Raw genomic sequence first — 27,105 nt, forward strand, 5'->3', positions numbered from 1 at the left:
TGGGTTCAGATATTGAGACAAATGCGAAGTGTCCACAAAAATTTGCTAGTTGTGTTGCCCTTGAACGAGTGAGTGGACCAGGTGCATTGGTGCTATCAATTATTCTCTCAATCTGTACTTCATTTGCAACACGAGGATGAACAGGACGAAGATTTTGCTCTTGCTGATCATTGTCATCGTTAGAAGGATTGTCTTCAGGCCGAGCATTGTCTTCAGGTTGATCAGGTGCAGAGATGATGATTTCCTCTTCAGGCTGAGCTTCATATGGTATGATTTCTCTAGTTCCCATAAGCTTGATGGTTTCACTGGATGGAACTTCATGTAGCACATTTGGCAGGTGCTCTCTTTGCGAGCTGTTAGTCTCATCGAACCGCACATCCACAGTTTCAACCACTTTATAGTGAAAGAGGTTGAAGACTCTGTAGGAGTGCGAATCCTTTCCGTATCCAAGCATAAAACCTTCATGTGCTTTCGGTGCAAATTTTGAGGTGTGATGTGGATCCTTGATCCAGCACCTAGCACCGAATACTCTGAAGTAACTGACATTTGGCTTCTTACCCGTGAGGAGATCATAGGATGTTTTGTTCAGAAGCTTGTGAAGATAAACACGGTTGATGATATGGCATGCAGTATCAATGGCTTCGGGCCAGAACTTCCTTGGAGTCTTGTATTCATCGAGCATCGTCCGGGCCATCTCAATAAGTGTTCTGTTCTTGCGTTCCACGACGCCATTCTTCTGCGGCGTGTACTGAGCTGAGAATTCATGAGTGATGCCCAAAGTATCAAGATAAGTGTCGAGGCCGGTGTTCTTGAATTCAGTGCCATTGTCACTTATGATGTGCTTGATCTTGATGCCATAGTTGTTCATGGCTCAATTTGCGAAGCGTCTCAAGACATCCCGCACTTCAGTCTTGTAGAGGATTATATGCACCCAGGTATATCTTGAATAATCATCAACAATGACGAAGCCATAGAGACCAGCAGTAGTAGTAAGAGTTGAGTAGTGAGTGGGACCGAAGAGGTCCATGTGTAGCAGTTCGAAGGGTTGAGTCGTTGTCATGATTGTCTTCGAGGGATGCTTGGCCCTCGTCATCTTTCTAGCTTCACAGGCACCGCATAGGTGATCCTTCTTGAACTTGACGCCCTCGATGGCTATGACATACTTCTTCTTTGCAAGAGTTTGCAAGTTCCACATGCCAGCATGCCCTAGTCTCTGATGCCAGAGCCAGCATTCTGAAGCTTTTGCTAGAAGACATACGGCAAGCTATGGTCCTGCTGAGAAATCTACCACGTACAAATCATCTTTCCGATACCCTTCAAAGACTAGAGACTTGTCATATTCCATTAGAACAAGGCAACGATACTTTCCAAATATCACAATCATATTTAAATCGCAAAGCATTGAGACAGACATTAAGTTGAAACCAAGGGATTCAACAAGCATCACTTTATCCATGTGTTGATCCCTTGAGATTGCAACTCTACCTAGACCCAATACCTTGCTTTTACTAGTATCAACAAATGTGATGTGACTCTTGTCAGATGGACGTAAAGTTGAGTCCATGAGAAGACTTCGCTTGCCAGTCATGTGATTAGTACACCCACTATCAATAATCCATTCTGAAGCAGCTGGTGTCATACCCTACAGTGCAGTTAGGGGGATAGGCTTCATGAAGAGAATTGTGAAGCATAAACATTTGACGAGCAAGTGGATTATGAAAGCTTAGATCGAGGTTAGGACTGATAGGGCAAGTAGCAAGCGACTCGGGAACAAAATACATAATAAGACCATTTGGGCATTTGATCTTGCGCCCTACAAGATGTTTAAGGTCCCCAGCAATAGCTTCAGACGAATTTGATTTTCGGATGGAGACCCTTCCCTGCAAAAGAGACTTAAGCTTTCTTAGCCACCCACATCTTCAAGGGTGGCTTTGAAGCAATGAGTCTAAGTGCAGCATCTGAGAACTTTGGCTTTGGAGCCCTAACAAATAGTCCTGCAGGAGGATAATAGTACTCATAAGAATAAGCAGAGTAGTTCTTGGTCGTATGAACATGGCGGTTTGATGAAACACGCTCATATTCATAGGCCTGAGTATGGTTTCCCTGCAAAACATTTGCGTTAGTGTGACTCAGGTGAGTCCTTTGTCTGTATGAAGCCTTTGGACCATATGAAGCCTGTGGTCTGGGGTTTGTCTTCTTCACTTGTGGTGTCATGACGACATTCACAGCAAGATTCTCCAACCACTTTTTCGGCACCCAGACTTTCTTCATAGGTGGCCCATTCCTGCAGTTAGTACCATTATACCTGGCAAACACTTCACCATTCTGATTCTTAAACAGTTTATAGTTTGCATCAAACGATTCATCAATAACAATGGGATTAGCACAAGTGAAGCCAGACAGGGTGGATGGATCCACTGACGGTTCATTTGCAGCAACCCATGTGGTTTTGGGGTACTGCTCAGGTTTCCAGTAAGAGCCATCAGCATTCATTTTCCTTTCGAACCCAACACCCTCTTTCCTAGGGTTTAGGTTCAGGATCTGCCTTTTGAGGACATCACATAGTGTCTGATGCCCTTTGAGACTTTTGTACATCCCTGTTTCAAGCAATGTCTTCAACCTAGTATTTTCATCAGCAATAGAAGTGGTATCCTCAGCAGAGGGGTTAGTTACCACATCAACAGTTGAAGATATTGGAATAGTAGCAGCAGTACAACATCCAGCAACAGAAGTAGCGTTGTCACGCTCAATGCATTTAAGACACGGTGGTTCAAATCCTTCCTGAGCGGAACTGATCTGTTTGGCGCGAAGTGACTCGTTTTCCTTTTGAAGATCTTCATGAGCCGCTCTCAATTTCTCAAGATCTTGCTTCCTTTGAAGATAATCATAGGAAAGCTTCTCATGAGTTGTTGAGAGCGTTTCATGATGACTTTCAAGTTCCTCATACTTAATATGAAGATTTTTTATGTCTTCAATTAAGGACTGAGATCGAATCATTTCAGCATCTAACAGGTCATCGCTTTTGTCTAACAGTTTTTGAATATGTTACATAGCTTTCTGTTGTTCAGTTGCAATTTTAGCAAGTGTTTTGTAGCTGGGTTTGGAACCACAATCAGAGTCATCTTCACTGGATGTTTGATAGTGAGTAGTGCGTGTGTTTACCTTGGCACCGCGTGCCATGAAGCAGTAGGTGGGAGGGGAGTTGTCCTTGTCATTTGCATCGGCGTCGGTGATGAAGTCATTGTCTTCAGTGTTGAAGATGGACTTGGCAACGTATGCTGTAGCCAGACTTGCAACGCCAGAATCGGACTCCTCCTCAGACTCCACCTTCGCCTCCTCAGAAGCGGACTCCTCCTCTGAATCCATTTCCTTGCCAACAAACGCACTAGCCTTGCCAGATGAGCTCTTCTTGTGAGATGAAGACTTTGAGGATGACTTGGAAGAAGACTTTGAGTATTTCTTCTTCTTCTTGTCGTCAGAATCATATTCCTTGCTCTTCTTCTTCTTCTTCTTCTTCTTGTTCTCATTGTCCCACCGCGGACACTCAGAGATGCAGTGACCAGGTTTCTTGCACTTGTGACATGTTCTCTTCTTGTAGTCATGAGCAGAAGCTTCATCATTCCTTGAGCTGGATCGTGAGGACTTTCTAAAGCCTTTCTTCTTGGTGAATTTCTGAAACTTCTTCACATGCATAGCAAGCTCATTTCCAATGTCTTCAGGATCATCCGAACTGCAATCAGATTCTTCTTCAGATGAGGAAACAACTTTTGCCTTCAAGGCACGAGTTCGCCCATAGTTGGGACCGTAGATGTCTCTTTTCTCAGAAACCTGAAACTCATGTGTGTTGAGCCTTTCAAGTATGTCAGACGGATCGAGTGTCTTGAAGTCAGGGCGTTCTTGAATCATCAGGGCTAGGGTGTCAAACCAGCTGTCAAGTGATCTCAGGAGTGTCTTGACGACTTCATGCTTGGTGATCTCAGTAGCGCCGAGGGCTTGAAGCTCATTTGTGATGTCAGTGAGTCGATCAAACGTGAGCTGAACATTCTCATTGTCGTTTCTCTTGAAGCGGTTGAAGAGGTTCCGAAGGACACTGATTCTTTGATCTCTCTGGGTTGAGACGCCTTCGTTGACCTTGGAGAGCTAGTCCTAGACTAGCTTAGATGTTTCTAGAGCACTCACACGGCCATACTTCCCTTTGGTCAGATGACCACAGATGATGTTCTTGGCAGTGGAGTCCAGTTGAACGAACTTCTTGACATCAACAGCGGTGACACCTTCACCAGCCTTGGGGACGCCATTCTTGACGACATACCAGAGGTCGACATCAATGGTTTCAAGATGCATGCGCATCTTATTCTTCCAGTAGGGATATTCAGTTCCATCAAAGATTGGGCATGCAACGGAGACTTTGATTATCCATGCAGTCGACATAGCTAAAACTCCAGGTGGTTAAACCGAATCACACAGAACAAGGGAGTACCTTGCTCTGATACCAATTGAAAGTGCTAGTGATCGACTAGAGGGGGGGGGGTGAATAGGCGATTTTTATGTAAGTCTTCAAAACATGGAAGTTTCGAAGACAAACGATAGAAACAAACCTATTACCATGCAGCGGAAGGTAGACTACACTAAGCAAGCCATAGTCAGGTATTCAGAGAGATGAAAGCACAAAGACTAATAGCAGCTAGGCATTATAGATCAGGATGGAAGATAGTATGAAGCTAATCAGAACAGTAGTCACACCGTGAAGACAAAATAGATAATGCAAACACGCAATTACTTCACAAGGACCAATATGCAAATAAAGTGATGGGAAGGATGGAACCAATGGCTCGTTGAAGACAATGATTTGTTGGACCAGTTCCAGTTGCTGTGACAACTGTACGTCTGGTTAGGGAGGCTGAGATTCAACTCAGAAGACCGCGTCTTCACCTTATTTCCCTTGAGATAAGTACACCCAGTCCTCGCCCAATCACTCTGGTAAGTCTTCAAGGTAGACTCCCAAACCTTCACAGACTTCGTTCACCGGCGATCCACAATGACTCTTGGATGCTCAGAACGCTACGCCTAACAGGCTGGAGGATACACAGTCCTCAAGTGTAATAAGTCTTCAGATCACACAGACAGGAAGACTTAAGTGATGCCTAACACTCTTTGGCTCTGGGTGTTTAGGGCTTTGTCCTCGCAAGGAATTATCTCTCAAAGGCTTTGAGGTGGGTTGCTCTCAAATGACAAAAGCCATATACTAACTCTAAGCAGCCAACCGTTTATGGTTGTAGGGGGTGGGCTATTTATAGCCACTAGGCAACCCAACCTGATTTGTCCGAAATGACCCTGGGTCACTAAGGAACTGACACGTGTTCCAACGGTCAGATTTCAAACACACACGGCAACTTTACTTGGGCTGCAAGCAAATCTGACTTATCTAGCTTTGGATAAGATTTGCTCTCATTGTCTTCGCTCGAAGACATAGGATTTTGGTTAAGCATCACTTCAGTCATTCTGACTGGTTCACTTGGACCCCACTTAATAGTACGGTGGTTCCTATGACTCAACAAAGAAGAAAAAGAACGAAAAAACAACTAAGTCTTCGCGCTCCATAGTCTTCGCGCAATGTCTTCTCTTGTCATAGTCTTCAATGTGAATGTCTTCACATACCACCTTTGACTTCAATGTCTTCATACATTTTTAGGGGTCATCTCTGGTAGGAAAACCGAATCAATGAGGGACTTCTACCTGTGTTATCCTGCAATTCTCACATACACATTAGTCCCTCAACCAGGTTTGTCGTCAATACTCCAAAACCAACTAGGGGTGGCACTAGATGCACTTACAAGGAGGAGGAAGGACAAGGAACTGGGCGGAAAGGCGCCTGAAGTCCAGGTTCTTCGGTCCACTGTGACGCCTGGGACGACGGTCGAGCGATCGACGGATCCGGCTCGAACCAACGTCACCTTCGCTGTTCCTCTGTTTCAGATCCGGCGGCTGCTTTGATTGCTCTGCCTTCATCACTTTTTACTGCATATCAAACTCCGGACGATCCACCGGCTGCTGCCAAGGAAGCTCTTCTTCAGTTGAATCTTGTGATGGGGTAAATGAAAGTGCTGCATGAGGCTAGTCAGATAGCCTTCAACACCGGAGCTGCTCTGCAAGCCAATGTCCAGGTTAGCCGTTTTTCCGATCGACCGTATTTCTTGTTTGATCACCCACTCGGTGTGGCTGTTTTGAAATTGCATGGCTCTTTGTGTCGATTCAAGCTGAATCTTTGCACTAGTGGGGGCACGCTGAGTGCACCCACTGGGTGTAGTCCCCGAGACCATAGTTGGTGTAACACCCACAATGCGGCTATATCTCCCATGTGTCGGAGCACGACTTAGAGGCATAACCGCATTGTAGGCATGTCGCAAGAGGGGTAATCTTTACACATCCCATGTACTGAATAAGAAAGAGGTACAGAGTTGGCTTACAATCGCCACTTCACACAATACATAAATATAGCATTACATCATCCAGAAAACAATCAAGGTCCGACTACAGAACCAAAATAAAAGAAGACCCCCTAATGCTAGATCCCCGATTGCCTTGACTGGGCTCCACTACTGATCAACTGGAAACGAAACAACACAACGAACATGAACTTCATCGAGCTCCCACTTGAACTCAGTTGCGTCACCTGCATGTATCATCGTCACCTGCAAACTGGTTTTGGAAGTAAATCTGGGAGTCACGGGGACTCAGCAATCTCACACCCTCGCGATCAAGACTATTTAAGCTTATGGGTAGGAAAAGGTAGTGAAGGTGGAGCTGCAGCAAGCACTAGCATATATGGTGGCTAACTTACGCAAATAAGAGCGAGAAGAGAAGCAAAGCACGGTCATGAACTAGAAGTGATCAAGAAGTGATCCTGAAACTACTTACATTCAAGCATAACACAAGAAGTGTGTTCACTTCCCGGACTCCGCCGGAAAGAGACCATCACGGCTACACACACGGTTGATGCGTTTTAGTTAAGTTAAGTTTCAAGTTCTCTACAACCGGACATTAACAAATTTCCATCTGCCCATAATCGCGGGCACGGCTTTTGAAAGTTCAAAACCCTGCAGGGGTGTCCCAACTTAGCCCATCACAAGCTCTCACGGTCAACGAAGGATATTCCTTCTCCCAGGACGACGCGATCAGACTCGGAATCCCGGTTACAAGACATTTCGACAATGGTAAAACAAGACCAGCAAAGCCGCCCGGATGTGCCGACAAATCCCGATAGGAGCTGCACATATCTCGTTCTCAGGGCACACCGGATGAACACTACGTACAACTAAAACCAACCCTCAAGTTTCCCCGAGGTGGTGCTGCAAGTGGCTCTATTTTGGACCAACACTCAGAGGAGCACTGGCCCGGGGGTTTAATATAAAGATGACCCTCGGGCTCCGGAAACCCAAGGGAAAAAAGGCTAGGTGGCAAATGGTAAAACCAAGGTTGGGCCTTGCTGGAGGAGTTTTATTCAAAGCAAACTGTCAAGGGGGTCCCATTCCCCCAACCGTGTAAGGAACGCAAAATCAAGGAACATAACGCCGGTATGACGGAAACTAGGGCGACAAGAGTGGAACAAAACACCAGGCATAAGGCCGAGCCTTCCACCTTTTACCAAGTATATAGATGCATTAAGTAAATAAGAGATATTGTGATATCCCAACAAATATCCATGTTCCAACAAGGAACAAACTCCATCTTCACCTGCAACTAGCAACGCTATAAGTGGGGCTGAGCAAACTGGTAACATAGCCAAACAACGGTTTGCTAGGACAAGGTGGGTTAGAGGCTTGACATGGCAATATGGGAGGCATGATAGAGCATGTGGTAGGTATCGCGGCGTAGGCATAGCAATAGAGTGAGCAACTAGAAAGCAAAGATAGAAGTGATTTCGAGGGTATGGTCATCTTGCCTGAGATCCCACAAGGAAGAAGAACGAGTCCATGAAGAAGACAAACGGACATAGTCGAATGGATCCTCACACACACGACGTTATCGGAACCAACCCGAAGAAGCAGCACCGGAAAGAAGCAAACAACATAGTAAACAACCATCACATCAACATGGCATGATGCACAACCAAGTATGATGCATGTCTTGTTTAATGAAGCATGGCATGGCAAAGTGCACAAGCAATCCTACAAATTAAGTGGAGCTCACTATGCAACGTGTTGCATATTGACGAAACACCACAACAAGTTATTTAGTTCGATCTCGTTTATGTACCCATCAATATTAAATGTTGTTAAACATGGCAAGAGGTGGAGCATAGGAAAACTACCTATCTAGGCAAGTTTAAATGAGGCCGGAACAACAACCAACAAGTCCGGAAACTCCTCATGTGCATATTTTAAGGTTTGGTACTGTTCTGCCCTAAACCATATTTTAGAGTTGTCAAACATGCAAAGAGACGCCACCATGTTAAACTATGCATTTTTCCACCCCATTTACATATAAAGATTATTTAAATCCGAGCTACGGTTGATTAGTTATGAATTAAATCATTTTAACATGACAATTAAGCAAAACTTAAACAAACAACATTTTGAACATTTTTAACATGCATGAAAGTGGCATATTATTAATCTACACAAAATTCTAAGCATTTTTCATATAAAGTATGTTTTAAACCGATGCACGGTTGTGAAGTTAGGATATGCATGATGTTTAGGGACTATACTGTAAAAAGGCGTTCTCTGGAATATTAGGAAATTCACTGAAAGGAAAAAAACACTAGGCCGAATCTGGGACAAGCCCAACAGTGCACAAGGGCTCGAGGGGGCTGCTCACATCGGGCCACTGGGCTAGAAGCGGAGAAGCGGTTGGGCTTCAGGAGGCTGGGTCGGTTCGCTGGGTCTGGTTGGAGCGATGGGCCGGCCCACGCGCGGTCAACGGGCAGGTGCGGATCGGGGACCTCCCGATCGAGCGAGGCGGCGGCAACTCCGGTGCTCCGACGAGCAGGTGGCGGCGGGGCCGAGCGAAGGGCGTCGGAGGACGACGGATCCGGAGGTGGCGGCTCCGTTTCCGGGCGAAACCAGCGACGGGAGGCGAGGACGGCGCCGAGAGAGCTCCGCTCTGGCAAACTCCCATGGCGGCGGTGGTTCCTGTAGGGCAGCGGCACTGGTGAGGAGCAGAGAGAGGGAGAAACAGAGGGAGAAGAAAGGAGAAGGGGCGTGGTGGCACTGGCCTGCTGGATCTGGCGCCGTCGGGCGACTCTGGTGGCCTGCCGGCCGGTGGCGGGGTTGGATGGAGAGAGGAGCTCGGCCTCCTCCCGATGCTGCAAGCACAGTGCTGCGGGCACTGTAGCGAAGCGACGGCGGCGCGGTGCGGGCGTCTCGGGCCCAGATCGGCCTGGGACGGGCCACGGATGGGCTCCAGCGGGCCTGGCGCGGTGGGGGGGGGGGGGCTGAAGGGCGATGTGGCCTCTCATGAGTGGCTGCACGCGGTGGCGCAGGGTGACGTGGCGGTGGGCGGTTGGCTAGAACGGCGACGCAGGCGGCGGTTGGCGAGCGGGGCGGCTATCAAACAAACTCCGAATGCGATGAAACTTGGCAAGCGACCTACTAACAACATAACAACACCGCACGCCAACTTTCATCCCATTCTGAGAACATTTCCGGCCACTTGTAAAATAATATTTCGGAGGTTCCGCGGGCGCATGCAAGTGTGTCTGGGCTCAGAATGGACAACGGAAGGAACGAGGAGACCGGGACGGATGCAAGTTTTAAAAACATGATGATGCAATGCACATGATGACATGGCAAGATGCAACACGCAAGCGAATGACATGACAACGTCAGCGAATAACTGGAAGATACCTGGCACATCGGTCTCGGGGCATCACAACACTCCACCACTACGAGAGGATCTCGTCCCGAGATCTAGGATGGCACTAGAGGGAAAAAGAAGAGGGATAGAAGATGTAAAACTAAGTTGCTTCTTTGACAAACGAGTGAAACCACAAACTTTGAGAGGTTGAACAAATTTGAAAGAAAGAATACAACAAAGATGAACAAAGTTGAAAACCTCCGTTAGAAAAGAGGAACAAGGAACATCATGAGAACCCTGTAGGTTGAAAGACATGAGAAAAGGGTTGCGATGGACAAGAAGTACATCCAAGCACTCCGGTAGAAACGAGATGTACAAGGAACGATACGGATCAATTACGATAACACTCCGGTTAAAACAAGATAGAGAAGGAATAAGACTGATATAATTTGGACAGTACTTCGACTATAAATGGAAGGAATCGAACATGATCTTGGGAAGATTGGATGATCCTTGATGAAATCAACAACACACTACCTCCGGAACTATTGAAAGAATGGCACAAGGGGTAAGAAAGATTTCAGATGGCACTCCGGTTGAGAAGGGAGGCAAAACTTAAGAGAATGGGAAGAGCTTGAAAAGAGAGCACGACACTCCGGTTGAATGGATAAGCACGAAAAGAACATGATCCTGAGAAGACGAGATGATTGGTCGAAGAGGGCAACATCACAATGCCTCCGAAACAAATGTAAGAATGGAATCAAAAGAATGGAGGAGAAAACAACATGTTCTACCTCCAATGAATTTGAGAGAGCATCGTTAAAAAGAAGGATTGAACGGAGTTGTTGGGAAATCAAGAACGAAAAGAACAGGCTTGTTGAGGGCTTATGGAAAACATCTCAAAAACTTGAGGTGAAAACCTGCCACAAATGAAAAACAATTTCTTGCTTGAGAGCGACGGAGAGATGAAAACATCTTTCATCGCAAGAATAGGAGGAAACTTGGATCATCGATAAACACCATAAATAGCAACATTCCCAATGGAAGGCTTTAGGTCAAATCTATACCAAGATAACTCCAAGGAAGAAGGTGATGGGTTTAAATACCTCATTCTTGACAACTTTTGAATCATGAAACATGAAGGAAAATTGTCAAAAATGACATAACACCATCTCAAAAGATAAAGTAGAAGGAATTTGCACTTCGGAATGCAAGATGAAGAATGCTTAAACTCCTCAAGACAAAACATGTATTGAGCACCATGTTTATTTTAGAGTATAGCTTGGTGGATCTTAGCTCTGAGAGAAATTTTGAAGAACAATTGAAGAATGAAAGGAATCCTTGATGAACCACCATGTAGCGCCTCCATGAAGAACTCCGGTAACAAAATGATGATAAAAAGAAAGAGAAGTTTGACAACACAAGGTGAATCCTTGCAAAGATTTAGATGGAGCTTCGCGACGAGATAACGTGGAAGACCTGGAACTCCGTAAAAGAAAGGTGAACAAAAGAAATGAAGAATTTTGAGGAACCTCCGGAATAAGGAGTTGAATTTACTCGATGAAACAAGAATAAGAATTACATTATGCTTATCCTTCACCAATTTACATTGATGACAAGCAATGGATTTTGACATAATACTTATTCTCGTAGAAAGGATTAAGATAGATATAGCGCAAACTTGGGAAGGTCTTCAACGATCCACCGGTAGGATTGAAACAACGAATAAATTGATATGATAAACAAGGAAGAGAAATCTTGAAAGAACCACCGTACGAATTGAGAAAAAAATGAACGAAGTAAAGGGATGAATCACCGGTAAGAATTTGAAAACGAACAAAGATACTTGGGGAGATTTAGACACCATAGAATGAAGAGATCACATGCTTATTAGATAATACTTGAATGATGCACTAGTATGATTTAGAGAACGAGAGCTGAAAGCTGGAATGAATAATACTGAGATGATGGACTCCGGAGAATCAAACTGAAAAGACTCTTGAATTGCTCCGGATGGGTGAAAAGAAATCTCACAATCAAAAACAATTATGAGAGGATGGCAGAGAATGGAGCAAGCTTTAAAAGAAACTCTTCTTCGGTCTTCAAATGTTTGAGAATGATGACGAGAACCACCACTGAGAATTTTTGAGGCACCCCGGAATGAAAATTGGAAAGGTTGAGCCAACTATGAAAAGAGTTATAAGATCTTGGAGAAACGAACTGACTGATGATAATTCATTCTTACGTCAAACTTTGAAAGATTTGAGAATAGCTCCGGTAAAATTAGAAGAGTCAGGTAAGATCCTGGAAAAAGACCTGTGGGTTAGGGACCACTCAAGAGAAACACCGTTGAAATGATTTGAAGAGAGATTGCACCGGTTGAATTAAATGGCTTGAATGAGATAACAACCTCGAAATAACTTGAACGGATCAGGAATGGAAACGTGAATCTTCTGAGATATCTTCGGCACTCCGGAACAATTGAATAGCGAGAAGTGGATGATTAAGAGGTGCACCGATATGAGAAAGCATTGAAATGAGGAAAATGTATGATCGACAAAGCTGTTAATTCACCGGAGAAGAAAAGAACGACGAATGATGAACTAGAAGCTCTGTTAGAATCTTCTTGAGAATCACTGGATACGTCATTGAAGGAAAAGAATGAAGAAAGTTCACATGAATAAAATTATACTTGATTAAGAAATCTGATTCCTTGAAGGAAAAGGGTGGGAGGGCGGGAAAAACAAAGGCAGCTTGGGACAGATGAAATGAACACCGTTGAGAAGAAGACTTTGAGTTGATCTTGCGGATGTTGAAATGATCGGATCCACTTGAAGAGAAACACGCTGGTGAAATGGATTGACATGACAATCTCAATTATCATGAAGGATTAGTATTTACATAGAAATATGAGAACACCGCTTAGGAAAGGTATGGAATCACCACTTGACATTGAAGCAACTCGAATACCATAACTCAAAACAAAAACAAAGGATTGGCTTGCAGAAAAAGCCGGAACAAACATATGATAGAGATTTCGTCCGAAGTTTTCGTGGTGGGGCCCACACGGGCTCGATCGTACAGCACCATCATGTACAAGGCAGTGCACATGACATATGAAGCGTCCCCGAGTCAGCATAGCCAAGGACTCTTTAAGACACAACGAGACCAGTGTAAAACCAACCGTGGATAGGCGGACCACTAGACGTCGAACCCCAATCTCAAATCATGCATCTATCGGAAAGATATCCTAAGAGCTACTTGAATTCCCACTTATAAACTCCCGAAACTTTCTAGTTATGCAATCAAGTGTTGGGGATACAGGGGAAGCATAATATCTCACCCAAAACTAGCAAATCCTACATCCAGCTGTACCCATCCTTCAACACATAACCAAGAAACCTTCGGAAATCGTTTACCTCAACCTTCGAAAAGCATCTGTTATACGAGTTATGGCAATACTCCCGAACTCCCGCCCCAGTACTGGGTGGCGTCGAGGTTATCTCACCAACAACTGCATAAAGGAGATTTTCGATGTCGACGAACTCAGGTATTCCAGAACTGCAACGATAAAATTGTGACGACAACACCTCGAAGCTCAACTCCCCGGGACACTGCCACAACCCCTAAATGTCAGGAGGCACCAAGAACAATGTTCTCGTCGCAAAACCATTGGAACGATTCCAAGATACCCGCATGATCCTAATTTTTTTTAGTGAAATTTGAGAAGAGAAGAGTCAAAACTCTACATCAGGATGCCTCACCAGAGCGACGAAGGGACTATGGAGTAAAAAGAATCCTACTCTCCGATATATATAATCCTAAAATACTCAAAACATTTTTCTAGACTCAACAACGCCAGCGATTTGATCAAGCAGGGGGCTCCTAAGTCGGGGAAGGCTCTGATACCAACTTGTAACACCCACGATGCGGCTATATCTCCCACGTGTCAGAGCACGACTTAGAGGCATAACCACATTGTAGGCATGTCGCAAGAGGGGTAATCTTTACACATCCCATGTACTGAATAAGAAAGAGGTACAGAGTTGGCTTACAATCGCCACTTCACACAATACATAAATATAGCATTACATCATCCAGAAAACAATCAAGGTCCGACTATGGAACCAAAATAAAAGAAGGCCCCCCTAATGCTAGATCCCCGATCGCCCCGACTGGGCTCCACTACTGATCAACTGGAAACGAAACAACACAACGAACATGAGCTTCATTGAGCTCCCACTTGAACTCGGTTGCGTCACCTGCACCTACAAACTGGTTTTGGAAGTAAATCTGTGAGTCACGGGGACTCAGCAATCTCACACCCTCGCGATCAAGACTATTTAAGCTTATGGGTAGGAAAAGGTAGTGAAGGTGGAGCTGCAGCAAGCACTAGCATATATGGTGGCTAACTTACGCAAATAAGAGCGAGAAGAGAAGCAAAGCACGGTCATGAACTAGAAGTGATCCTGAAACTACTTACGTTCAAGCATAACACAAGAACCGTGTTCACTTCCCGGACTCCGCCGGAAAGAGACCATCACGGCTACACACGCGGTTGATGCGTTTAATTAAGTTAAGTTTCAAGTTCTCTACAACCAGACATTAACAAATTCCCATCTGCCCATAACCATGTGCATGACTTTCGAAAGTTCAAAACCCTGCAGGGGTGTCCCAACTTAGCCCATCACAAGCTCTCACGGTCAACGAAGGATATTCCTTCTCCCAGGACGACGCTATCAGACTCGAAATCTCGGTTACTAGACATTTCGACAATGGTAAAACAAGACCAGCAAAGCCGCCCGGATGTGCCGACAAATCCTGATAGGAGCTGCACATATCTCGTTCTCAGGGCACACCGAATGAACACTACGTACAACTAAAACCAACCCTCAAGTTTCCCCGAGGTGGCACTGCAAGTGGCTCTGTTTTGGACCAACACTCAGAGGAGCACCGGCCCGGGGGTTTAATATAAAGATGACCCTCGGGCTCCGGAAACCCAAGGGAAAAAAAGGCTAGGTGGCAAATGGTAAAACCAAGGTTGGGCCTTGCTGGAGGAGTTCTATTCAAAGCGGACTGTCAAGGGGGTCCCATTCCCCCAACCGTGTAAGGAACGCAAAATGAAGGAACATAACACCGGTATGACGGAAACTAGGGCGGAAAGAGTGGAACAAAACACCAGGCATAAGGCCGAGCCTTCCACCCTTTACCAAGTATATAGATGCATTAAGTAAATAAGAGATATTGTGATATCCCAACAAATATCCATGTTCCAACAAGGAACAAACTCCATCTTCACCTGCAACTAGCAACGTTACAAGAGGGGCTGAGAAAAGCGGTAACATAGCCAAACAACGGTTTGCTAGGACAAGGTGGGTTAGAGGCTTGACATGGCAATATGGGAGGTATGATAGAGCATGTGGTAGGTATCGCGGCATAGGCATAGCAATAGAGCGAGCAACTAGCAAGCAAAGATAGATGTGATTTTGAGGGTATGGTAATCTTGCCTGAGATCCCGCAAGGAAGAATAACGAGTCCATGAAGAAGACAAACGGACGTAGTCGAATGGATCTTCACACACACGACGTTATCGGAACCAACCCGAAGAAGCAACATCGGAAAGAAGCAAACAACATAGTAAACAACCATCACATCAACATGGCATGATGCACAACCAAGTATGATGCATGTCCGGTTTAATGAAGCATGGCATGGCAAAGTGCATAAGCAATTCTACAAATAAAGTGGAGCTCACTATGCAACGAGTTGCATATTGATGAAACACCACAACAAGTTATTTAGTTCGATCTCGTTTATGTACCCATAAATATAAATGTTGTTAAACATGGCAAGAGGTGGAGCATAGGAAAACTACCTATCTAGGCAAGTTTAAATGAGGCCGGAACAACAACCAACAAGTCTGGAAACTCCTCATGTGCATAGTTTAAGGTTTGGTATTGTTCTACCCTAAACCATATTTTAGATTTGTCAAACATGCAAAGAGACGCCACCATGTTAAACTATGCATTTTTCCACCCCATTTACATATAAAGATTATTTAAATCCGAGCTACGGTTGATTAGTTATGAATTAAATCATTTTAACATGACAATTAAGCAAAACTTAAACAAACAACATTTTAAACATTTTTAACATGCATGAAAGTGGCATATTATTAATCTACACAAAATTCTAAGCATTTTTCATATAAAGTCTATTTTAAACCGATGCACGGTTGTGAAGTTAGGATATGCTTGAAGTTTAGGGACTATACTTTAAAACGGCGTTCTCTGGAATATTAGGAAATTCGCTGAAAGGGAATAAAACACTGGGCCGAATCTGGGACAAGCCCAACAGTGCACAAGGGCTAGAGGGGGCTGCTCACATCGGGCCACTGGGCCAGAAGCGGAGAAGCGGCTGGGCTTCGGGAGGCTGGGTCGGTTTACTGGGTCCGGCTGGAGCGATGGGCCAGCCCACGCGCGGTCAATGGGCAGGTGCGGATCGGGGACCTCCCGATCGAGCGAGGCGGCGGCAACTCCGGTGCTCTGGAGAGCAGGTGGCGGCGGGGCCGAGCGAAGGGCGTCGGAGGACGACGGATCCGGAGGTGGCGGCTCCGTTTCCGGGCGAAACCAGCGACGGGAGGCGAGGACGGCGCCGAGAGAGCTCCGCTCTGGCAAACTCCCATGGCGGCGGTGGTTCCTGTAGGGCGACGGCACTAGTGAGGAGCAGAGAGAGGGAGAAACAGAGGGAGAAGAAAGGACAAGGGGCGTGGTGGCACTGGCCTGCTGGATCTGGCGCCGTCGGGCGACTCTGGTGGCCTGCCGGCCAGTGGCGGAGTTGGATGGAGAGAGGAGCTCGGCCTCCTCCCGATGCTGCGACCACAGTGCTGCGGGCACTGCAGCGAAGCGACGGCGGCGCGGTGCGGGCATATCGGGCCCAGATCGGCCCGGGATGGGCCACGGACGGGCTCCAGTGGGCCTGGCGCGGTGGGGGGGGGCTGAAGGGCGATGTGGCCTCTCATGAGTGGCTGCACGCGACGGCGCAGGGTGACATGGCGGTGGGCGGTTGGCCGGAACGGCGGCGCAGGCGGCGGTTGGCGAGCAGGGCGGCTCCAAGTGGCCGAGATGGGTTCAGCCGGCGCTGAAAACGAGGAAGGAGAGGGGGGGTTTCGAAAACTGGTGGTCTAGGCCTTGCTTATATAGCATGGAGGCTAGAGTTTGGGTCTAGGGGCTGATTTGGAGCCCTCCGATTGCGATCGGATGGTTCCGGACGCGCGGAGGATTAGGTTAGGCCTAGGTGGGGCTAGAGGGCTGTGCAGATGGGTTGGATTGAGAGGAAAGAGGATAAATGCAGCTCGGCGTCTGTTTCCGGAGATCGAAAATGTCCGACGATAGACCGGCTATACTGCCACTATAGTTTAACGGTTGGGCTATCAAACGAACTCCGAATGCGATGAAACTTGGCAGGCGGCCTACTAACAACATAATAACACCGCACGCCAACTCTCATCCCATTCTGAGAACATTTCCGGCCACTTATAAAATAATATTTCGGAGGTGCCGCGGGCGCATGCAAGTGTGTGTGGGCTCAGAACGGACAACGGAAGGAACGAGGAGACCGGGACGGATGCAAGTTTTGAAAACATGATGATGCAATGCACATGATGACATGGCAAGATGCAACACGCAAGCGAATGACATGACAACGTCTGCGAATAACCGGAAGACACCTAGCACATCGGTCTCGGGGCGTCATAGCTGGCTGCGGGCAGTCGACTGTGGTCTGAGAATCTGAACCTCTCTCTCTTATTTTTTTTACAAAACAAGTGGGGGCACGCTAAGTGCACCCACTGGGTGTAGTCCCCGAGACTGCCATTGAATGTTTGATTCGGTGGTAGTCTTAGAGTAGCTATCATTGTGATGTCTTTTATCCCTGTCGACTGATATGGCTTTAACTTCAGAAATCTTGTGATCTTGGGGCTCAGCTTTCTGCAATGAACAAACAGCAAATTAGCCTCAACCTTGATCTGGAATTGGCCAAGAAGAATCTCAAGACCGCTCGTGACGAAGTAGCTGCCATGGGAGGTAACCAATCGCTAACTGTATATCTCACTGCTTGCACTTTTTCTTTCCATTTTTTGAACCGAGTGACTCCACTCGAGCAGATGTACGTAGTGAAAACCGCCAACTCCAAGCCCGTCTGAAGAATGTTGTTTCTTTAGAGAAAATGAAGCAGGCTTTGGAGAAGAAGGATCTGGATCTTGCTGCTGCACAAAAGGAGGCGCGCGATAAAACAACACTTTCTGACAAGAAGCTTGCTTCAGTCGGCAAGTTAGAAGAAGAAAACTCCAAGCTGAAGACTGCTGTTTCTGACGCCAATCGGGAGGTCGAGCAACTGAAGAAGGACAAGGAGAAACTGACCAACGAGCTTGGGGGTCTCAAGGCCAAGAATGGCGAACTGGAGTCTTATCTGGGCCAGCTTGCTGCAAAGCTGGTTTTGAAACTTGAAGGTACTGATTAATCTGTCTTATTTCTATCGACTGCCAAGTCTAATTACACCATCGACTCACCATTCACTCGACTGTGCAGAATTTTGCCAAGACTTTGAAGCAGAAACTGGGCGTGTTGAGACGGGTCTTGATCCCATAAACTGTCCAGTCAAGGATGATGTTGCGATGAACGTGCTAGGGTTGGAATCTCGTATGGACAGTGCAGTTGCTTATCTTGCCCGCCTGAAAGCTGCGATGACTCGATTTGATGCTGAACTCTGGCCTCAGGCGGAACTGTCTCAAGACCATGAGTCCCTGATGACTCGACTGAATCAAATCCCTGAGCATGTGCAAGAATGGAAGAATTCATCCGCTCGCTGTGGTGCTGATGTCGCGTTGTCTTTGGTCCGAGTGCACTGCAAGGACGTCAAAGAAGACAAGCTGGCAGAACTCAAGGTTGCTAACACGAAGAGGCACACTTTCCAGTCTTTCATGGACACCTTCCTTGATGCCACCACTCGCATTGCAGACATCATTGACCTTGACAGTTTCTGCAACCCAGCCAGTCCTTCTCCTGATGCGTGACCAAAAAAACATTATGCCTCACTTTTATTTGCCTCGGAATGCCGAGTGATTATGTAACCGTTAAACTTCTTCGGGCTTGATGCTCGAATACTTTTGATCCGTCGTCCGGTACTTTAGGATTTATCCGAACTTGGTTTATTTCCGAATATGCTTGTGTTTGCCTTCGAGTGGACTTTGTTCTTCACTTGGAATAATCTTTGTTCTTGAGATGCAGCCCTGAGGTGGTGACTCCAGTCGACCTGCACTTCATCGTCCTTGCGGGGATAGGGACGGAGCACGCATTGCAGTCGGCCTGCACCTCGTTGTCCTTGCGGATAGGGATGGAGCGCACATTGTACTTGTGGCGTAGCTCCGAAGGAGAAGGTTGCAGTCGACCTGCACCTCGTCGTCCTTGCGGATAGAGATGGAGTGCATATTGTACTTGTGGCGTAGCTCCGAAGGAGAAGGTTGCATTGGACCTGCACCTCGTCGTCCTTGCGGATAGGGATGTGTTTCGAACTTAGGCGAGTACTGGACTGCAGCTAAGCCCTCGAGTGGGAGGGTTGCTCTCCACTCGGTAGGATTTTTCAAACTTAGGCGAGTACTGGACTGCAGCTAAGCCCCTGAGTTGGAGGGTTCCTCTCCACTCGGTAGGATTTTTTCAAACTTAGGCGAGTATCGGACTGCAGCTAAGTCCCCGAGTGGTAGGGCTGCTCTCCACTCGGTAGGATTTTTTCAAACATAGGCGAGTACTGGACTACAGCTAAGCCCCTGAGTGGGAGGGTTGCTCTCCACTTGGTAGGATTTCTCAAACTTAGGCGAGTACTGGACTGCAGCTAAGCCCCCGAGTGGGAGGGTTGCTCTCGACTCGGTAGGATTTTTTCAAACTTAGGCGAGTACTAGACTGCAGCTAAGCCCCCGAGTGGGAGGGTTGCTCTCCACTCGGTAGGATTTCTCAAACTTAGGCGAGTACTGGACTGCAGCTAAGCCCTCGAGTGGGAGGGTTGCTCTCCGCTCGGTAGGATTTTTTCAAAATTAGGCGAGTACTGGACTGCAGCTAAGCCCCTAAGTGGGAGGGTTGCTCTCCACTCAGTAGGATTTCTCAAACTTAGGCGAGTACTGGACTGCAGCTAAGCCCCCGAGTGAGAGGCTTGCTCACCACTCGGTAGGATTTTTTCAAACTTAGGCGAGTACTGGACTGCAACTAAGCCCCCGAGTGGGAGGATTGGTCACCACTCAGTAGGATTTTTTCAAACTTAGGCGAGTACTGGACTGCAGCTAAGCCCCCGAGTGGGAGGATTGCTCACCACTCGGTAGGATTTTACAAACTTAGGCGAGTACTGGACTGCAGCTAAGCCTCCGAGTGGGAGGATTGCTCACCACTCGGTAGGATTTTTTTCAAACTTAGGCGAGTACTGGACTGCAGCTAAGCCCCTGAGTGGGAGGATTGCTCTCCGCTCGGTAGGATTTTACAAACTTAGGCGAGTACTGGACTGTAGCTAAGCCTCCGAGTGTGAGGATTGCTCACCACTCGGTAGGATTTTTACAAACTTAGGCGAGTACTGGACCGCAGCTAAGCCTCCGAGTGGGAGACTGGCTCACCACTCGGTAGGATTTTGAAAACTTAGGCGAAACGGGTTCGCAGCTAAGTCCCCGAGTGGGAGACTAGCTCACCACTCGGTAGGATTTTCTTTCGAACTTATCTGACTTCTTCGTCAGTCGGTAAAGAGGCAGTGCCTTTTCACCGAGGCGAGAAATGAATCGACTTAGGGCGGCCAAACAACCAGTAAGCTTCTGAACATCATGCACACACACAGGGCGTTTCATCTGGAGTATGGCACCCACTTTCTCTGGGTTAGCGTCGATCCCTTGTTCGGAAACGAGAAAACCGAGTAATTTTCCACCTGGAACTCCAAACGTGCACTTTGATGGATTAAGCTTGATATCATACCTTCTAAGGTTGGCAAAGGTTTCAGCAAGGTCAGCCAGTAGGTCGGAACCTTTACGTGACTTGACCACAATGTCATCCATGTATGCTTCCACATTCCGACTGATCTGAGTGAGCAGGCACTTCTGAATCATCTGCATGAATGTGGCTCCAGCGTTCTTCAAACCGAATGTCATAGTGACATAACAGAAGCACCCAAATGGGGTGATGAAAGTTTTTTTTATCTCATCGGGTCCGTACAGACGGATCTGATGGTACCCGGAATAAGCGTCCAAAAAGGACAAACGCTCACACCCCGCAGTCGAGTCGACTATTTGGTCGATGCGAGGGAGAGGAAAGTGATCTTTCGGGCAGGCCCGATTGATATGTTTGAAGTCGATGCACATGCGAAGTGAGTCGTCCTTCTTTGGGACCATGACAACATTAGCTAACCACTCGGAGTGGTAAATCTCTCGGATAAACTCAGCTGCCAGAAGCTGAGCCACTTCTTCACCGATTGCCTTCCTCTTCTGTACGGCGGACCATCGAAGATGTTCTTTGACTAGTTTCACTTTTGGGTCAACTCACAAACGGTGCTCAGCCAGTCCCCTGGGAACACCTAGCATGTCAGAAGGTTTCCATGCAAAGATGTCCCAGTTCTCATGGAGGAACTGGATGAGCGATTCTTCCTATTTGGAGTCGAGTGTTGTTGAGATGTGAGTCAAAGCAGCATCGGGATCCGTCGGGTGAATGTGAATCGACTTTGTTTCACCAGATGACTGGAATGCTGAATCCGTGGCAGGCTTCTTAGCACGCAACAAATCACTCGGATCTGCATTTTTTGATATTCCTGCAATTCCACTACTGCCATCTATGCATCGGCGATCTTTGAGCCCTTTTGGAAGCACTCTTCTGCCTTCTTTCGATTGCCAGTGATAGTGATCACTCCTTTGAGTCCATGCATCTTCAATTTGAGGTACATGTAACATGGTCGAGCCATAAAACGTGCATAAGCTGGCCTGCCCAAAATAGCATGATAAGCACTCTGGAAATCTACAACTTCAACTGTCAACTTTTCTTTGCGGTAATTCTTGGAATCACCGAACACTACATCAAGGGCGATCTAGCCAAGTGATGCAACCTTCTTGCCAGGAATGACTCCATGGAAACTCATATTGCTTTCACTGAGTCTGGACATCGAATGCCCATTCCTTTCAACGTCTCTGCATACAGTATATTCAGGCCACTGCCACCATCCATCAGAACCTTAGTCAATCGAGTACCTTCGACTACTAGGTCGACCACCAGCGCTTGCCTCCCAGGGGTGGCTATATGCACTGGGTGATCGGACTGGTCGAATGTGATGGAAGTCTGAGACCACTTCAAATAACTGGGTGTCACCGGAGCAACCATGTTCACTTCTCTATTGATGACTTTCAGTCGACTCTTACTCTCAACATCAGCGAAAATCATCAGAGTGGAATTGACGTGGGGGTTACCATCATCGTCCTCCTCCTCATCCTCAACTTTGTGTGCTTCCTTCTCCTTTTCCTTGGGCTGTTTCTCCCGGAATTGCTGGATTAGGAGTCGACATTGTCGAGTGGCATGCTTTGGGTAAATGAAATTACCCTCCTCATCTTTCTTGGTGTGAATGTGGCATGGTAAATCCAGCACATCATTTCCATCTTGATCTTTCACTTTCTTGGGGTTCCACGATCCTTTGGATTTCCCCTTGAACTTCCCCTGAGTCACGGCTAAGGCTTCACCAGGAGCGGCCGGCTCGGCTTTGCGCTTCTGCTTTCGACTGGAGTTTCCTCCTCCGGTTTCGTGGGCGACTACTTTGTGCTTGCCACTCCGGAGTCGGTCTTCTTCTTCACCATTGGCGTACTTGGTGGCAATCTCCATCATCCGAGTCAGAGTCATATCTCCTGTCCGACCGAATTTCAGATTCAACTCCCGATACTTAACACCTTCTTTGATGGCACAAATTGCTTGGTGATCTGACACATTCTCCACTATGTGGTGCAACGTGATCCATCTCTGGATATAATCCCTCAAAGTTTCATTCGGTTTCTGAACGCAACACTGTAATTCTGTCAACCCTGCTGGCCGCTTGCAAGTACCTTCAAATGTTCTGACAAATACTCGAGCAAGATCTTCCCAAGTATAAATACTACCAGGAGCTAACTGATTCAGCCATGCCCTGGACGAGCCCTCTAGCATCAAAGGAAGATGCTTCATGGCCACTTCATCGTTGCCGCCACCGATCTGTACAGCCACTCGGTAATCCTCGAGCCAAGTGTCTGGCTTGGACTCACTAGTGAACTTACTGACTCCAGTCGCCAATCTGAAGTTGGGAGGAATCACCGCAGACTTGATGGCTCTGCTGAAGCACTCTGGGCCTGAGACATGCACTCTGCTGCTGGTTGGAAAATCTTTGTCGGGGCCTTCTCTGTGAGCTCTGTTCTTGTCGACCAGACCCTGAACGAGAATATATCTCACATCAAAGCCCAGTTCCCTGGGGTCGACTGGAATTCTTCGCCCACCACTGTGAGGGCGTCTGTCATCCTGCTGCCGAGGCATGTATGATCCACTCCTTGGGGGAGGTGTGGGCCCTCGATGACGATCATCGTGATCGAGTCGGTAATCATACTGCTCACGGTTTTTGTACTGATCTCGTCGGTCTCCACGTCCCTCACGCCTCGGGGGAGATCTTGGGTTGTGGGGCGACTGGACTGTGTCCGCAACCACAGATCTGCTGTGAATCCTATTCCGCGACTGAGATACTACTGTATTCCGCTCTCCCGCGGCTCAGAGCAAGGCCCGGATCTGTACCAAACCTCGACCAGCTTCTGACTGGGAAGGTTGAATTGACTCCGCTATTCGGGCCGCAGCTGCGAGATTCTGGATTGGAGTTCGGTATACCTGAGTCGGAGGTGGAAAAAGTTGGCGTCGACTCGATTCGGGAGCACGCTGCCGAGCACGCTCGTCGAGTGCGCGCTGGAGGTTTTCTAGTCGAGTGCGCTCAGCCAAGTTGGCCAGGCGCGCCTCCTCCAAGGCCTGGGCCTCAGGGGTTTCTCCAACGATAGGAGTGTGAAGTGCATCCATGTTCCGGCGGCGAAGTTCTTCCTTCCGTTGCGAAGAGAGGGGTTCGGGGTGGTACTCTTCATGAACACGCGACGGATCGCCGCCCCCATCGCATCCGTCTTCACGGGTGAAGCCAGGAGGACTGCGTGGTCCATTGACCATCAAAACTTCCGCCGCAGGGTCGCTGCTGTCGCACTCGGAAGAAGTCTCTACGGAGCCAATCGACAGATCGAACAGGCTGTAGAGAGTTTCGTCGGGCTCGATTGCCGCGACTTGGGGGGTGGCCGACTGGTGAGCCACCGCATGGCTCACCCACCGCTGAAGCCTCGATCGATCGAAACGTTTGCTCCGGCGGCTGCAGGGAGGTGGGAAGCTACAAGAGCCGACCGATACTGGGTCGACGGCTGCCGCAGGAGGACGCCACGGACGCACGTGCGAAAGTGCATTGCCACGCGGACGGGGAGTGCGTCGACGTCGAGTGGAGCCTCCTGAAGCCAAGCGGAGTCGTCGGCGACAAACACGAGCGCGTCGAGACGGATCTCGCGGCCCTCAGCTAAACCTCCGCCTGAAACCATGATGAAGGGGATTGGAAAAATTGCAACTTCTCCAACAAATCGCTAAGACACCTGCCCCACGGTGGGCGCCAACTGTCGTGGTTCTAAGTTTGACAGTAGAATGGGGGGTAGGAATGTAGAGGCAAGATCCTAGCTATGGAGGAGTTGTACACGTAGGTTTTACGAGTTCAGGCCCTTCTCAGAGGAAGTAATAGCCCTACGTCTCGGAGCCCGGAGGCGGTCGACTGGATTATGAGCGTGTGAGTTACAGGGGGTGCGAACCCTTGTCCCAGAGGAGGGGGGGTGGCTTATATAGAGTGCACCAGGACCCCAGCTCCCCTCTGTTACATAGGATTCAATGTGCATAAAGGGGTGGCATTACAGGTAACGCCTGTATTGAAGTGCTATAAATGATCATTAAATATATGAGTAAATACCCGACCGTTGCTGCGTAGAGCGGCTTTAGGTCTTCTTATATGTCGAGTGGTTTCATGGTCGAGTGACCTGGATAAAGAGAGGTCTCTGAGTGAATGTAGGTCGAGTGGACTTCACTAGACACCTTTGCTGGATCCCTTCTTCTGATTCTTGAACTTCTTTGTTCTTAGGACAAGGACCTTAGGTAGGACGTATAGGTCAGGCCTATTACCCTACCCCAGGTTTGTGTCTTCATCAGCAGCCACGTAAAACTTGCAACAACAAAGTAGAGGACGTCTAACTTGTTTTTGCAGGGCATGTTGTGATGTGATATGGTCAAGACATGATAAATGTTATTGTATGAGATGATCATGTTTTGTAAGATATCGGACAACCGACAGGAGCCTTATGTTTGTCTCTTTATTGTATGAAATGCAAATGCCATGTACTAGCTTTACTTTATCACTATGCGTTAGCAATAGTTGTAGAAGCAATAGTTGGCAAGACGACCACGATGCTACGATGGAGATCAAGGTGTCGAGTCGGTGACGAGGGAGATCACGATGATGCTTTGGAGATGGAGATCAAAAGCACAAGATGATGATGGCCATATCATGTCACATATTTTGATTGCATGTGATGTTTATTTTTTGTGCATCTTATTTTTCTTAGTTTGGCGGTAGCATTATAAGATCACCCTTTAACTAAAAATTTCAAGGTATAAGTGTTCTTCCTAAGTATGCACCATTGCGGCAGTTCGTCGTGTTGAGACACCACGTGATGATTGGGTGTGATAGACTCTGCGTTCACATACAACGGGTGCAAGACAGTTTTGCACATGCGGAATACTCGCGTTAAACTTGACGAGCCTGGCATGTATAGACATGGCATCGGAACACTGTAGACCGAAAGGTCGAACGTGAATCATATAGTAGATATGATCAACATAGAGATGTTCACCATTGATGACTACTCCATCTCACGTGATGATCGGACATGGCTTAGTTGATTTGGATCATGTATCATTTAGATGACTTGAGGGATGTCTATCTAAGTGGGAGTTCTTAAATAATTTGATTAACTAAACTTAATTTATCATGAACTTAGTCCTGATAGTATTTGCATATCTATGTTGTAGATCAATAGCTCGCGAAATAGCTCCCCTGTATTTTATATGTTCCTAGAGAAAACTAAGTTGAAAGATTATAGTAGCAATGATGCAGACTGGGTCCGTGATCTGAGGATTATCCTCATTGCTGCACAGAAGAATTATGTCCTTGATGCACCACTAGGTGACGAACCTGTTGTAGGAGCGGATACAGACGTTATGAACGTTTTTCAAGCTCGATATGATAACTACTTGATAGTTTAGTGTGCCATGCTTTACGGCTTAGAACCGGGACTTCGAAAATGTTTTGAACGCCATGGACCATATGAGATGTTCCAAGAGCTGAAACTGGTATTTCAGACTCATGCTCGTGTCGAGAGGTATGAGACCTCTGACAAGTACTTTGCCTACAAGATGGAGGAGAATAGCTCAGCCAGTGAGCATATGCTCAGAATGTCTGGGTACTACACCGCTTGAATCAAGTGGGAGTTAATCTTCTAGATAAGATAGTGATTGACAGAGTTCTCTAGCCACTATCACCAAGCTACTAGAGCTTCATGATGAACTATAATATGCAAGGGATGACAAAAATGATTCCCAAGCTCTTCGCGATGTTGAACTAAGCGAAGGTAGAAATCAAGAAAGAGCATCAAGTGTTGATGGTTAAACAAGACCACTAGTTTCAAGAAAAGGGGCAAGGGAAAGAAAGGGAACTTCAAGAAGAATGGCAAGCAAGTTGCCACTCCCATGAAGAAGCACAAAGCTGGACCCAAGCCTGAAACTGAGTGCTTCTACTGCGAAGGAAATGTTCACAGCATCCCCAAGCTTAATTCCTGCTCATCCTCGAGTAGGTAAATGATAAAAACAAAAAAATTGATGTGGAATGCTACCTAACATAATTTTCAATGTAATTTTCTTTATTGTGGCATGAATATTCAGATCCGAAAGATTCAAGACAAAAGTTTAATATTGACATAAAAACAATAATACTTCGAGCATACTAACCAAACAATTATGTCTTCTCAAAATAACATGGCCAAAGAAAGCTATCCCTACAAAATCATATAGTCTGGCTATGCTCTATCTTCATCACAGAAAATATTTAAATCACGCACAATCCCGATGACAAGCCAAGAAATTGTTTCATACTTTTGATGTTCTCAAA

The 27,105-nt window shown here is 46.9% G+C and overlaps 1 protein-coding gene across 1 annotated transcript; it reads left to right on the forward strand.

Annotated features, from left to right (window-relative positions):
• Positions 1–18,024: 18,024 nt before the first annotated feature.
• Positions 18,025–18,871, forward strand: LOC147990826 (uncharacterized). The gene is made up of 2 exons (XM_087538414.1): positions 18,025–18,307; positions 18,387–18,871. Exons 1-2 carry the CDS (start codon positions 18,025–18,027, stop codon positions 18,869–18,871), a joined length of 768 nt encoding a protein of 255 aa, XP_087394540.1.
• The last annotated feature ends 8,234 nt before the right edge of the window (positions 18,872–27,105 follow it).

The sequence above is a fragment of the Triticum urartu genome, chromosome 1A, assembly GCF_056163025.1.
Source record: "Triticum urartu cultivar PI428250 chromosome 1A, HENAU_Tu73, whole genome shotgun sequence".
NCBI lineage: Eukaryota > Viridiplantae > Streptophyta > Magnoliopsida > Poales > Poaceae > Triticum > Triticum urartu.

What these genes read in the sequence shown, in the direction of transcription:
- LOC147990826 (XM_087538414.1), top strand. Translation starts at nt 18,025, where the DNA reads ATGAAGCAGGCTTTGGAGAAGAAGGATCTGGATCTTGCTGCTGCACAA. An exon ending in GCTGGTTTTGAAACTTGAAG is followed by an intron (nt 18,308 to 18,386) that starts GTACTGATTAAT and finishes TCGACTGTGCAG; the next exon opens with AATTTTGCCAAGACTTTGAA.